We start from the raw sequence: 16,134 nt of genomic DNA, 5'->3' as shown, positions 1-16,134 counted from the left end.
TTCAGTTTGTTAACAGTTAATGCATTGTCAAAATGTCAACATATCAATACATTTATAAATTAAACAAAACAATATTTTGTTTGTTTAAAAAACATTACTCAATCAATTTAAAGAGTCAATTTATTTTTTTCATTAACTGATCATATGAAATTTGTCAGGATGTATATAAGGATTTCCCCCTGTTGACTGATTTTAAAAACAAATATATATTGATTTGTTTTTGTAACATTTAGACAAGATGTACACATTGTGCTTCGGGGACTTGCCAGAACTCCATAGTTTTAACCTGATGTATTTAGTTTAAAGAAATGTATAAGCTACCTTTTATGTCACTAGCTTCAGTATGATGACCAGTGCTGGGTAAATTACTCCAAAAAAGTAATTAAGTATTAGTTACTGATTACATATTCAATAGTGTAATAGATAACTGTACAAATTACTCACTCCGAAAAGCATTTAATTACTTATTACTAATTACTTTCTATAGCTTACATCAACCTTGATTAGTTAACTGATTCTAGGATAGACATATAACAGCTCTTAATTCATTAAAATAAATCATAAATAACTACATTAATTATTCTTATTAACTGGCCAAATTATACAAATGCTAGATGGATACATTAAAGTATACATTTTAAAGTTAAACATTTAATTTTGATGTAATTTCCACTATTGAATATATCACAAAGTATTTAGTTCCATTACATCAGAAGTAACTGTAATTAAATTACAGAAAAAATATGAATAATCCCTTACTTAGTTAAATGACCGTAACTAATTAATTAGTAACTAGTTACACACAACACTGATGATAACACTTTAGTATTGATTCTGTTCATATGCTTCATAATGGTTTCTTAAAGCCTTATAGGTTGACTGCATTAAAAAACTGTAACCTTCTAACAACTGTAATTCAATTGTTTTAAAGCCAATTAAAATGAATTGCCGCTTGCAATCTCATTGTTTTTTCAATCTGACTTGATTCAGCCCTGGAGTAATCTGAATAAGTAGCAGCTGTACACAACAAAGCAAAAAGAAAAAATCCTCTGTTTCGGCTTCAGCACGCACCCCTCCAGAGGATTGTGAACTTCTCCAATGTAAATATCACAAGCTTCCATGTGCCGATCATGTGCTAAACAGGAAGTTGCTGCTAACCCCTGTCCTGTCCAATAAAAGTAGCGCTCTAATTATCTCCTCCCATGTGTTAAAACAGCAGGAATCTTTCATGGTGAACAATATTCACATTTTATGTGTTTAGGGGAATAGTTCAGTGTAAAATGGACCAAAATACAAAGTCATTATTTACAGATCATCTTGAACTATTGGCAAGATCTGATGTGACTTTCCAAAAAGCTCCAGTTTTGAATCATCTGTCCAATGGACATTCTCCCAGAAGGATTGTAGATTGTCTATATGAATTTTAGCAAATTCCAGTCTGGCTTTATGTTTTTCAGACTGAAATTTGCTAAAATTCATTTTGACATATTGCTCAAAAAATGACGGACGGTGCAATAAGAAACTGACGTACCTTCACCTTTGAGTTCAGTTTACCATACCAAAGGCATGTAAGTATACATGATACAATAGCTTTTAATTTCATCACTCTTCAGGAGGACTGAAGCATTATTTCAATGAGCTGTAAGGGTACCAACAAATTATTGGAATATGTATTTTTGCAAATCCTGGTAAGTGCTCTGCTTTTTATTATCATGTGCCATGAACGCCTCTCTCTGAAGGGTCAGATAGAAAAACACCAGGCGCTGTCATGAATAATTAGGAGAAATGTCTTCTCGTTGGAAAAGAAAACACAGTCTCATGAATAATTATGAGACACCGACGCGTCATCAATATACTATCGTACATCGCCATGTCACATCCTTTGACATTGGCCAGATGTGGATTTGAAACCTTAAAATTTACTTTTTTTCTCTACTGTAATAACTTACAGTTGCTAACCTTGTTTTCTATTATGTGCAACACAACCAACTCTGTAAACATCTAAATGATGTTGTTTAGTATTTCGTGGCGGTTTGAGCAAGATCAAACACACAAAGAATTTTAAAGAGCTGCTGTACACTTGGCTTCAAATTAGGACAAAAAGTCATGTGTCCCCCAGATTTCCAAGGTTATTTTAGTAGATTATGCTATTAAAACAGTTTTAAAAGTTAAAAGGTTTTGCAAGGTTAAATATTTGCGATACATTTCACTCATGATAAATGATCCTTATGTTGTAATTTATGTCAAAGTAAGCAGGATTTTAGCTGTTTTGCATTGTAAACTCTCAAGTTTCCCCCTTGCTACTCTGGTGCAAAACTCTGCAATGTGTTATTCTAAGAACTCTCATCCATGACACCTGTCAAGAGACCTTTTGCTGTTGTTGGCCTCATCGCTATAAGCCTCTCCAAGACAAATATTATGGCCCAACCACTTTGCAGGACTTTACTGTATCCCTGCACGTCTTTAGGCAGGAGGGTCAAGAGGTTGAAAAATGCACAAAAAAATCTCCAAAAAAAATCTCACACCACTTGAATGAGATCTCAAGGATTGACTTCTTTCTCTTTCAGGAATATTTTGAGCCAGTTTGTAGCACAATAAAGGACTGCTGTTGTTATCTTCAGCACCACTCCAACATAATGTTCCAAAAGTAGGATCAAAGAGGATGACATAAGCCATTACACCCTTTAGATAAATGCACCCGTGGGCTGTTATCAAAGGCTCGGCTGTTTAAAGATTCTGATTAAAGTCTTGCAGCGCTTTTTTCGCATTCTCTGGGGAAATAGGTGTAAAAACATGACACTGTTTGCATTGGCCTGGAAATCTAGTAAGACCCTCCCTCAAATTTGACCATGAGACCCCAAAGCAGTTTTTCTGATGCATGATGAGGAAGATTTTCAATGTATCCTCAACACATTCTCAAACAATGTCAAATACCTCAGCAACAAAATATTACTGTAACAGGATCACCCACGGAAACATAGACAAAGGTAGGTATGGACCAAAACCACTTTTAATAACAACATCCAAACACATTTGAGACTCGACAAAGAACATGAAACCACGGTGACTATAAATAGATGAGTCTTGATGATGGGGGATCGCTGGCAGGTCAGCGTGATTGTAGACGAGAGACAGCAGATAGAGCGTAGAGAATCGTGGGAGGTGTAGTCCAACGGGGAAAAAGGCATGGGGACAGATGAGACTGTGGCAATTTCTGGACTACAGGACTAAATACCAAACAGTCAAATAAGCTGGAAAGCTATTCATTTGTTCCTCTGTTTACTCAAATTTGGAAACAAATACTGTAATTTTTATTGGTGCATGACATGAACACAGTCCTGCTTAAGAATTGTGGGTGGTAGAGGTATTTACACGTTTTTAAACACATTTCATGTCTTTTGTTCCTTAGAAGATTGCTACCTGAGGTTATACACTACATATAAACATGTCCTCTAACCCATACGACAGTGCAGTACATACAGTAGCAGGTTGTCAATTACCTCATACTTACTGTGCACTATAGGATTTGCTAAAGTGCGATTGGGATAAGGGACCGTGTAAAAAGTTCAAATATTATGGATAAACTAACACACATTTTGATTGGTAGCAATGTTTAAAGGTCATTAAACTGTTAACTTTTAATACATGCATATCTAGTTGGGCTCAATTTATTAACATTTATTTATTTAAAAAAAAAAAATGTACGCAGGGAAGAAAAATAGATCAGATTTTTTGGAATTAAATACCCCAGCCATAAGTTATTATAAGCTTCTAGCACAAAGGACCAATGAGAGTGGACAGGCTTCTCCAGCAATTACAACAAAACCATGAGTCGCACGGGTATATTTGCAGCAATCGCCAACATTACATTGTATGGGTCATCGGGATATTAAGTAAAGATCATGTTCCATGAAGATATTTAGTAAAATTTCTACTGTAAATATATTATAACAGAATCACTGCTGCCCTCTCTTTGGGAATTACCCACGCAAGTTTGGAATCTATGTAAGCTTAGAATTTCTGCTTCCGGTTTAATCTATTCTCCACAACATCTTAACAGCGGTTAGCCAATCGAGAACGTTGAAACAAACCTGGTTTCTCTTTGCAATGGACGGCTACAGCGCCTCTGACGGACAACTTTAAAGCCCAATTTTTTTGCACCCTTCCAGATTTTTAAATAGTTGTAACTCCGTCAAATATTGCAAACAATACATCAAGGGAAACCTTTATTCCAGCATTCAGATGATGTAAAATTTCAATTAAAATTGAACCTTATGACTGGTTTTATGGTCCAGGGTCTCAAATGGGATATAAATTCGATACCATATTTAAATGCTAAAAAGTTATTTTTTTAAATGTTTAAAATTTGAGAGAGTTTGTATTGAACTCTCTCTCCACATATGGCAAATTGCTCTATACATGTGTCTCATCTCTGACTGCTCGCTCACTTGTGGATTGTGAGGTCTCCAAATGTCCATATGCTGGTGCAGTTCCGTTTCTAATAAAGAACACTTATGTGGCCCGAGCAACCAGATGCATTTAAACTTGGCCACGTTGCATCTTCTATGTGGAACAGAATTGCTATCCATCTTGAAAACATCTTGGAGGTTATTTACACCCACAGCTAGCTATCTGATCAGTGCAGGCATAGAGATGTCCATGTGTAAACACACCCTCTCGTCAAATAATCTTGTTTGGACACTCTCTAAATCGTTTCTTTCCTCATTGTTCGCATTACAAACTGCAAGTCATGCTGAATAAAGCAAACTGCAAAAAAACAAAAAAGCACTTTGGCTGAGTGTAAGGTGCAGACGAAAGGAGAATCTAGAGCCTTGTGTTCACAGCAGCGTGGTTGTTGTTGAATGAGCACCACAGAGTGACAGCAGTCAGAATATGTTTACTTTAGCACGCCTGTCAGTCGCCCACAAAAGATTGCAGGTCTTCCGCTGTCTGAAGATGATGAACAGATTCGAGTTTTTCAGGGAGTGGAGATATATGAGAGCAAAGACTTGGAATGCTTGGTGATATCAACATCACCAGATGGTGACTGGAAGTGGGAAGTTGATAGGTGAAATTCTAGAGAACAATGATCACATTTTAACTCTGGGGAATATAGGAGAGACTTATATAACACTGCTGATGCTGATTATAGCAAGCCATAGGTTTTGAGGATGAAAATTCTTCCAAAATAATTCCTCACAACACAAACAATGCCTCTGAACTTAATTATTGACCAAACTTAAGCTGCATTAGATTCTTTATCAGCCATAGAGTCAAACTTAAAAACAGAGGTTCAAAACCATCCAGAATATGGCAAAATACTCCTCCTATATGCAGCAAGGTCAGTCGCAACAACAACTGCTTTCTAGCGTTTACACCAAAATAGCCGTAAATATGGCACAATATTTAAAAAAACGTTGTTTCTCTATCTTATAGCATAGATACTGTACATAAGATATTATAAATATTTTAAAAGTTTTTTTATTATGTTATCATTGTGTTTTATTGTGTTAGTTAGCTGTATTTTTTAAATGAGATATTATGGCATAAAATCAAAACAAACTAACTGCAGTTTGATTGATATTAACAATTGGAATGCACAATAAAAAATCTCTTTTTGGAAATAAACTCCCATATATATGCTCTTGTTGACTTTTATTATTATTTGTTCCAAATATTCCTTTTTTATATATAAAAATTAGGTTATAATATTAAGTAAATGAATATGTTGCCACAATTATATTTTTGTCAAAAAAATGTATTTCTAACATTGAAACACACACCTTCAAGTTAAAAGAGTTTTAGTATCATGAGAAACTTTTTTTCAACTGATCCTAAACATTGTACAGGTAGTGTGTATATATGTAGTTTAGTAGAGAAAAACTAGGATTAATATATACATTTAATAGCCTTCAACTTTCTGATAAAACTCTTTTTCAAACCATCATGGAGACCGGGAATCCGTTACTGCACCTACTAATATAAAGTGAATGAAAATATAGGAAGAATTTGGCATGTCAAGTGTTTTGAAACTGCAAGACTTATGGTAAACTAAGTTTATTGGTCCATATAGAAATACTATTCTATTAAGTCATTATGAGGATTTACACCGGTTCATAATATACCTAATAAGAGAAAGCTTGACAAAATGTGTTTAAAGGACATAAAGGATTGTTTGCCCCAAAATAATACAAAATATTAATATTCCATCATGTTGTTCAAAACCAGAATGACTTACTTCTGTAGAACACAAAAGAAGACGGTTTTGGTGTTTTTGTGTCCATATTTGGAAGTCAATGAGGACCAATATTGTTTAGTTATTGAGGTTTTTCAAAGAATATAGGAAATCATATAGGTTTGGAATGAAATGATATTGAGTAATTGATGAAATTGTTTTCAATTTTGGATGAACTATCCTTTAAAGCATCTTTAGAATTGCAAAGATTTTTGTAGATTTAAGCCACATCAGCATATGAGGGAGAGAGACAGAGGCCCTTCTCGCTGAAGATATGCTTAGTGGGTGAAATGGTGTGCACTATTTTCTCAGGTGGAATAATACACATCCAAGCAGGCCACTATGTATTGATAAAACAAAGAGGATTCCAAAGAATGTGCTTTGTGAGCTCCTGAGCCTGCTCGAGTGCAATTGCATTTCCCAGTCGGATGGACAGCCATTACCAACAAGAGAGCTTCACGCAAAGCCCAGGCCACACGTCCGGAGGTGCTGCGATAGCATGAGGGAGCCCTTGAACTTTCAACCTGCTTTGCATGATATAATTCATAGCTACAAACCAAGCATTTTCACCTAAGTGGTTGCACATCATCTATTATCTATCAAGTGTTTATCGCTTAGAATTCCTCAGCTGCTGAAATAATATCCAGCTCATGCTGAGCTCATTCTTGACGTGAGCGCTATACAGCATAGGTTACAAAGATCCGGAAAGGAAAATGAAGGCCTTGATAGAGCAGGTGTACATTCCTTGGATGGAAGAGCCAAGAACCCTTCAGCGCAAAGAGGTTAAATGGTTCCTTACAAGTAAGAGAGCACATGTCATGTGTCAGGCTGAAAAATGATGTCTGTGGGTAGGAGTATCAGGAATAACAACATCACGATGTCGGAAAAGTGGATGAGACAGAATTCCATCGGAACGGTTGATAAACAGGTGCAAGGAGCGGACGTAAAAAGAATGAGTTGGAAACGAAGGAAGTAACTTTTGATAAAGTCTTATAATGCTTTTGAACACTTGAGGAGTCTTATGATTTATGATGTAAGAATTAGATCAAGATGTTGCCACAACACAGCGATTAGAGTGAAACTGCAGGATGCTACATTTAGTTTAAATCAGTGAATCACGACCAGTGAGTTTATGATAACCGTTTGTGATGGTTAATCCTGAAAACAAGCCTGCGCTTTATGTTTTTTGGAATAGAAATGAACATTTTAAACTGAGCCAAGATTCCAACTCTTGTGTATTGTCAGATGTTACAATGTTACAAGGCACCTATCAGTGATGTACATCTTCTAGAGTGGACCCAGATGAAAAATATTACATTGGTGTCCGTCTCTAGTGGAGTCCTTTTGGAGAACGCACCAAGCTGAGGAACAAAACCAGAAGACTTAAGAAATTAGATTAAGAGTGTCCTGTTTCATCTTCTCTCAAAATCTTCCGGCAAATATTTGAGAAGATGGTCAGAAGCTTTTGCAGCTGTTCATTAGAGACGCAGGCTACAGGAAAACATTAGGGAGGCTTCTTCCATGTTAGCAAAGACGACATCATGCCATTTGTATTTCGGCTAATATACCCCAAACTTGACTTAATTTCATTTTTGATTTGATCTTAATTCTGTCTGATCTCCGTGGTCTGACATATTAAATGTTAGCAAATGTGACTCTGTTTTACTCAAACTATTTATGTTTCTGTTGCTTATGAACCGCATCATTGAAATAATAAGAAATCTATGCAAATATTTTGTTTCGACACACAAAATGGAAAACCCTTCAAGGGCTATACAAAGCATATCTAAATTCATTTTTACAAAGGGCCGTCTTTGTCTCTCTATTCTATGAATGAATCCAAACTTGAGGTGGGGTGTGTGTGTGGGGTCAGATACCCCAACCCTCAATACTTTGAAAGTCTTTGTGGGCCTTTCAAGAGGAGGTCACATGATAGCTCTGCATGACTGTTTTCTAAGGGACCTCCACCTTTGGTCAAGTGCTTTGAAACCAACATGCTATTGTTATTTTACTGGCCATTACAAGGACAAAGGACCGACTGACCGGGACACACACACTAACTGTAATGGTATATGGCTGGGAAATTCACTCATGTCTATGCTTAATGCCATCTTTGAACTGCATGACTTACCATCATGAGCACAACTTATCAATACAGAACTTACTGGGTCTGTGAACAGAGGACTTTGTGGAAAGCAGGTTTAACTCTGTTCTTTTATAACATTCAGCAGAAGTATTTCTGAACCATGTTTTCATCTTACAAAAGGTTTTGTAAAGGAGAAAACATCCTCCTATCTCTGCCGAGTAATGCCAGCAATGTTTGCTTAAGAAAACAAAGTCTGTTCGGGGGTAATTAGAGGCTCATTTGCAGGTGAAAATAGATTAGATAAAGCACATGAAGATATAATCACAATGGCTTTTATGTTATCTAAGTGCCACCTATGAAGTTTTCACGTGGCCTGACCGGTGTCAAAACCCTCATTTGTAGCTAACAATTCATATTTTTTTGGGAGAAAGTGTACACAAATTGTGTTGTGTTCATTTAAATAAGTCCCATTATAACTTGTTAAAGTAAAATTAGTCCAAACATTTGTATAGTGTTTATCTTCAACAAAGTAACAAAGTTCATTTTACTGCTGTCAAAATAAAAATGATTGTGTTTATATAATACGTGTGTGTGTGTGTGTATGTGTATTTATATGTATAAATAACATTTAAGAAATATGATTAATACATATTTAAATTAACACATAATGTTAATTACTTGATATATACTATATAATATTATATATATTATTCTATATAATATATAAAACTTAAATTATAAGTTTATTATATACACTTAATTAATATTTGTTATATATACACATGCATTTGTGAACATTTGGGTAGTTTATGAATAAAACGTACATATGTTCTATGGTGTGACAGCAACATCTAGAAAACAAACTGTTAATATTATGTTTTATATTATGTATAGGGCCTATTTAAATTTATATAAAGAGATATTTATCTTAATTGTTAGTTTTTTTTTTACTATAACAACATTGGACAAATTTGCATATTAGTCACCTAACCATTTATATACACATGTTAAAATACATGGCACACACGCACACATTATACAAATATTTATTTTGGAATAGATTAATCGTGATTAAATAATTTGACAGCACTTTTAAATTTGTTTATCCTTTTGCAGTCAGTGCTTTTTTAAAAAGTACTCTCTTGACAAATAAACCACATGTGTCCTATGGTGTGACATTGCGAAAATTATGAAACAACCTAACAATGAAGACAAATCTCATTTATGCTATTTTATATTATAATTATAAACCACAGAGTGCTCATTCAAAAATGTCGCTGTCACATCATAGGACATCTGGTTTAACCATCAATGATATGACTGTTTCAATTATATGCAGTTTCAAATGCCGCTCTCAGTACCACCCAGAATGCACTTGGATGACTTAATTTCATCATGAAATAATGAACAGGAAAAAAACTCCACTAGCTGTGAAATTGAAGAGGGCATGAATTCTGACATCATTGTATCGTTGGCCAAAGAGCAAAAACAAATAGCAAGAGGGTGGGGTGGGGTTAGGGGTTAGAGCACCTTCAGTTTCAAATGTGTACCACCCAACAATAGAGCACCTCAGGCATCTAGCACAGGTGTGACCTGGATTTGATAAAGAAAAAAAACTTAACTTCTTACCCAGAGTAAATAATGCCAAAGCTGTCCAGGTGCACCTTTTGTTTGTGTGTGACTTTTGGCACCGGGGCAACTTTCGCAACACGGACAAGGAGGAAAAGTACAATGTAGGCTGAGCCCAGTGCTTTATGAGCTCAGCTGATGGAAGAGATAACACTAACAACGAGACTCAAAACGCCCAGGCTTTAGTGTAGGGTGCTGATAAAAGTTAAATGACAGTAGCATTTTTGCCTCTGTTTCTGATGAAATTTCCGCCTGTGATTAGGTTTACACCCAAAAATGAAGACATTTGTTCCTTTCAGGGAAATTCTACATCATCAGATTTAAAACAAGCTGGAACATACATTAGACACAGTATTTATACAACTGACATGTGTAATTTAAACTTCACATTACTTTGGTCTGTTTCCAAACATTAGGACTGTACAACACATGGAGGCCAAAATATATTGGATTCATATGACTGCGTTTCAGAACAAAGGCTTACATTTGGGGGAGGGAATAAAGATGCATAAAAGGTTATGGAAGGGTTAAATTGGTAATACAATAGTCGCCATTTAAATGAGAAAATGGCAGAATAAACACTAGTTGTAAGGGGTTAAGTTTTGACTGGCATGGGCGTTATAGACAAAATGTGTAATTGGAATCGTCATATATTATTTTTCCCCAAAGCTGACACTACTCAAACACTGGAAAGGAGAATCAATCATTTAATCACATTATCAAAAGCTATCGTAATAGAATGAACATAAAGAAAAGTAAAGTAAACCAATATAGTGCTTGTAAACTAAGTTACAAAAGAAAAACAGAAACATGATGTTGACTGCAGTTTCTTTCCTCATACTTACGACTGTCTTCACGATTGTGATAAAAAGCAAATTATGATATACCAAGTTGAACATAAAAAATCAACAAATCTTTACCTTACAAGAAGGGAAGTCTGTTCCTTATTTTGCAAGTTATGCGTTATTTAATATTACCAAATAATATGCTTATATGAAATTGTATTATATATATATATATATATATATATATATATATATATATATATATATACATATATTTTATGCAGATGGCAAAATATATAACCTAGATGAGGAGCATGAATTTAAAGCTTTATGATATCTCTTAAAAATAAATTGCCAGTAAAATATTTCTGTAACACATATACATACAAATCTTGCCAGAATGTATTAAGTTTACTGAACATTCACATGTGCATTTAACTGTAAGCAAAATATATATATATACGGTTCTAATTTGATCCAAAGAAGCACTTTAAAATATGAAAATAATCCAAAGTGTGAGTAAAGGTCTGTCAACATATTTTTTTTACACATTTTATGTGTTATTTATGCACAAGAATAGATATTTTAGACAGTTCTTGATTCACAATGTGTTTAACACGCACAGAACAAGCTGCATGCACTCAATTATAACTTATTTATACTCTAACTTAATTTATAACTCTGAATTTGGGTTTTTTAAATAATCCTGTTTACAAAGACAACAATTACTGTGGAAATCTGTCAGCAGACAAGGGCTCAGCTTGCTGTGTGCTCTGCATTTGATCTGAAGTCACACATCCCACTGGGATTTGTACAAGAGGGTCGGGAAAGACGCATGTTTTGTAACTGGTTGTGACAAGATGAGTGCAGATTAACATTTCGCTCCCGGCTGGCCAGAACAAATTTCATTTATTTCCCTGGTCTTGGGTTCCATGGACAGAGGTTTATTTGATTTCTGTAATTCTTGTGGGTGTATGACCCATGAAGCAGTTATAATAAACCTTTACCTTCTTTTTTCATTCTAACACAATATCATTATTATTTATATAATCAAACAGGACCCTTGTTGACCACAGTCGCACCAATTAGAAATTAGGACACAAGGACTTCATACTGGTCATAACTATCTTGGATATTGTGATAATTCTGTATATCAAACTATGACAACATAAAACAGGCAATAGAGAATCTTTTTTCCATAATTTATTAGGCTACAATTTACAAGTTAAAACCTTTAGACTAGTTTGTACGAGACTTCCGACACTGACCTGTGCAAACCCCCACATGTTTTAGCAATACAATGGCAAAGGTTTAATATTTGAATTCAGAAGATGTATTTACCTAGAAAAAATCCTGAAATTGTTGCAAAGTGTACTTTTAGGATGCATTGTTTGTAAAATAAATCAAGGCATTTTTTTAAAGGAGCTGTCGTGTCCAAAGGTGCTGAACAGAGGCCAATGTTCACAAACACCTTCATTCTTTCCCAACACAAAACAAAAATGCCACCAAACAAGTATGTTCATGTTTACTGATAAAGACAGAGGTTAATATGTACATGTACACTCTGTATCCTCAACTTGAAAAGGTTGGAAAGGGGGTTGCCCTCCTCCATTTGACACAGTATGGATTTTGTTCCCATCCTAATGGAATTGCAGAAATATTCTGGGGGAATCCCATTACGTAGCAAATGGAGTGCTGTAATACTGTACTCACATTCATTTCCCCGCTGCGGTTTGCCTCCTCCCGCTCTGCCATGGCTCTCAGGAAGTTATCTTTGAGTTCCTTTCCTGCATTTGCCAGCTTCCTGGAAAAGACAACATTTAAACAGTTTGAAATGTCCCTTAAAAAATCTATGTTTAATTTGTTCTCACAGGCATATACTGGTGCTTCATACATCACTTCAGTAATAAATTCTGCTAGTCATAAATCCTACAAATGATAGCTGAAAATATTTGAACATATTTAGATTATTCCTAGACCCAAAAACGTTATTTCACAAATCCGATTATTTATCCAATTATCATGATGTGATGTTATTTTAGTCACTTGCATGTACTGTATTCTTTTTATGTTTACCATATCGTCCTTTTTTCAGAAGGACATTTCACTGTTTTAAAATTGTACTTTTTTTACTGAGGTGGTTCCCTAAGGTTGTTTTTTTTCAGGCATAGACAACAAAAAATTATGTTACCTTTTTAGGTACATAATTGTACCCTAAGGACCTATTGTGTACATTATACACAGGGATTAACGAAATACATCTAATTTAGTAACATATTTAAAATACGAAATTTGAGTAACTGTGTTTCATTACAGAATATGCAAAATTGGATACATTTTAACAAAATAAACTCACTAGAAAAATGTCAAAATTGCAAGATCTTACAATTGTGTTTTTCATGCAGTTCTGATTTCATAACTTGAGACTTCGAGTTTAAATCTCGCAATTCTGAAAAATTATTAAGTGATGGAAATAAGTTTCCATGAAACACAATGCATTTAGATAAGGGGAATGAAAATGTTTAGAAAGGATGATGTGTTAAAGGAGCCAGTCTTTGCTGTTTTTGAGGCTTTGATTATGTTTTTTGGGTGTTTATCAATGGATGTTAATGTTTCTAATTTTAAAATAACGCCTTATATTTTACATATTTCAAGTCTATTGTTCACCGCTGTCCCTCTTCTCACTAAACGACTGGATTTCTTCAGGTCTATATAAAGTCCCTCCTGCCGAAACGCTCTGATTGGTAAAGCTGTCCCGGTCTGTCGTGATTGGTTCCCCGCTTAGAGCGTGTGAAGATGTCCCACCCATAGCATATCAGCCTCTCAGTGCACGTGTATTCATAAACTTTGGCTTTGAGCAATAAACAGTAACAATGGCGTCAACATCACTTTATCAGTTAAAAACATTCGGATCGATTGAAGCGTAACAGAGGTCTGCTAGTGCATGTGCAAAAGTCAATCTTTGTTAGGGATCGCAAATGTTGTTTCCGACTAAGGCGAGAACCGTTTGGTGGAGCGATTGGCGTCAGACCGGTTATTTTAATTAACACTAATAAGAGAAGATTTAGTTTTGCCTTTTTATATTGGACCCGAGTTGAATAATAAAACAAGCCAATTGACCAGGAGACATTTGCAAGCAGGACTTCAAAGGATGCTTCATAGAAGTGTTGAAGAGGTAAGCACACACAGACATTATCAGTGTATTACACAGAACAGCTTTCACGGCCGATGTAAAGTCATGGAAGACCGTTGGTTATCTTAGGATGTGTGTAGCTGAATTCTTATTACCAGCTAAAGGACTATGATGAAAGTAGTTTAGCGCGTAGCTCAGTTAAATGTTTACAATCTCTGATAACCAAACACTACTCCAGTGGCTCTTCCTCTTCTCTAAGGAAGGCCTCGCCCATTCTTTTGCGTATTCCTTTGGGTGGAGGTTATTAAAATGACTCAGAATAGTGACATCATGTACCTGGGAAGCAGAGGGCTGTAGTCCGATCCAGCTCTTCTCTGTAGTCCTTGAAATGCGAATTCTGTTAAAGACAATATCTCGTTTGGCACTGAACTTTGAGCTTTATCATATTGTAGGTATAATTTAGGGTCTAACAGCAACATAACACTAACTGAAGGTTGAAAATTGGGATCGCGTGGAACGTGCTCTTTAAGATTTTTTATTTTGTTATAGATAATATTTTTTCATTTGGTACTGCCCTTCATGTGTATAACCAACCACAAGTTTCCCAGAAGTCAAAATATGTACAATTTAGCCTCCGATTCAAAAAAGTTTACACACCCCAACTCTTAATGCATTTTGTTGCCTTCTTGAGCATCAGCATTTTTTCCTTTCCTTGTCTGATTTTTTGCTTTAAGATATATTGTGGAAAACTGATTTATTTAAAATAATATGCAGAGAGACACCAAGTCCTCTGTTTGGTGGTCCCTTTGTGTTCTGTACAGAACTTTTGTAATCTAACAAAATACATTTCCAATTACTTTTTCTAAGAACGTATTTTGTAATCTGTAGTGAAATTCATTTTGTAAGTAATCTTCCCAGCCCAGATTAAATATACATAACAGATGTGACAAAAAACAGACACATTTCTGGTAGACAACATACCGGAATTTTGTTAATTAAAATTAACAAACCAGAAGCAAAAAGAACCAATAAATGGGAAAGGGATGACTCTTTTTAGAAAAATAAAGATTTATTTTATTTTCATTTAATGTACACATTTATAAAGACGTTATGGATGAACATTTCTAAAAGCTGCCCTTACCTGACTATGGAAAATCATAAAATAATGCTTTAAAAAGAGAGACATTACAAGGGTAGTTAAACTTTAATATTCAAATCCTAGATATCAGTATAGTTTTACAGTCATAGTCTTTTTTTGGTGTCTTCATTGTGTTCTCTCTTTGTCCTTTGCTTCTGTTGATTATTCATTAAGTTCACCTGAGTTCAGTTTAGTCTCTCATTAGTCTAGTTATTTATACTCCCTGTTCTGTTCAGTTCCTTTGTCTGGTTATACACTCGTTAGTGTGGTGCGTTTGCGTTTGCGTTTGCGTTTGCGTTTGCCTTCATATGGATTTATTAAACCACTCTATTGGATTACCTTTTTCGTTGTGCATTTCGTATTTACATCACTTTCCATTGCATAAAACCGGACCTATTAACACTAGTAATTTTTGCGCCGTTTTTCCTTTGTTGGCTTTTTGGTTTTGTTCCTCTCCCGGGATGAACCTATGGACGTTCGGTCCAACATCTCAGCCTGAAGCAGGGAGACCGTCTCCTGGAGATCTATACCCAGGACTTTTTAAATCTGGCGTGCCTCATTCACTACCCTGATCGCTCTGTGTGTTCTACATTGCCAGCTTGAGCGAGCAATCTAAGGCACGCCTGCTAGTGGATGGTCCAAAGGGGAATTTCAACTTTTTTGTGGATTGGGTGCTGGAGAGAAATTGACTCTTTTTCTCTATTTGCCTGGCTGAGGACAACTCAAGACCCACTTGTGATCCAGAGACCAGCCTACCATTACCCTTCTACACAAAGCATCTGCACCTACAGTAGATGGAGAGCCTGAACCCGCCCTGACATAAGCGCCAGCGCATGAACCCTTAACTGAGCCCGTCATCGCCCTGAGCCTCAAGACTTGTCTGACCAGGTGCATGAGCCAGCAACAACCGTGGGAGTTCTGGTGGAGATCGAGGGCCTAGAGGGAAGCCTCACCCACACTCCCGCCGCTGAGGGTGAGCTGCAACTAACTGTGCTAATAATGAGGAGTACTGGCTGTTCACTTCCACGCTGGTCCCGTCCAGCTCATCCACGTATTCCAAGTCCCTGCTGGTCCTGTACAGCTCTTCCACGTCTTCCAAGTCTACACGGGTGTAGTCCAGCTCTTCAT

The 16,134-nt window shown here is 35.8% G+C and overlaps 1 protein-coding gene across 2 annotated transcripts in view; it reads right to left on the bottom strand.

Moving 5' to 3' along the window:
• Nucleotides 1-16,134, bottom strand: part of cfap299 (cilia and flagella associated protein 299) — a 68,192-nt gene that overhangs the window by 23,955 nt on the left and 28,103 nt on the right. For both annotated transcript variants that reach the window (XM_056744932.1, XM_056744931.1), the window contains exon 3: nucleotides 12,449-12,539. In XM_056744932.1, the coding sequence (XP_056600910.1) occupies nucleotides 12,449-12,539 (91 nt within the window). The remainder of the gene's footprint in view (nucleotides 1-12,448; nucleotides 12,540-16,134) is intronic.

Source organism: Triplophysa dalaica, chromosome 4, assembly GCF_015846415.1.
Source record: "Triplophysa dalaica isolate WHDGS20190420 chromosome 4, ASM1584641v1, whole genome shotgun sequence".
Classification (NCBI taxonomy): Eukaryota; Metazoa; Chordata; class Actinopteri; order Cypriniformes; family Nemacheilidae; genus Triplophysa; species Triplophysa dalaica.
Note: the sequence above shows the minus strand (reverse complement) of the source record. Positions and strands in the feature narration are given on the sequence as shown.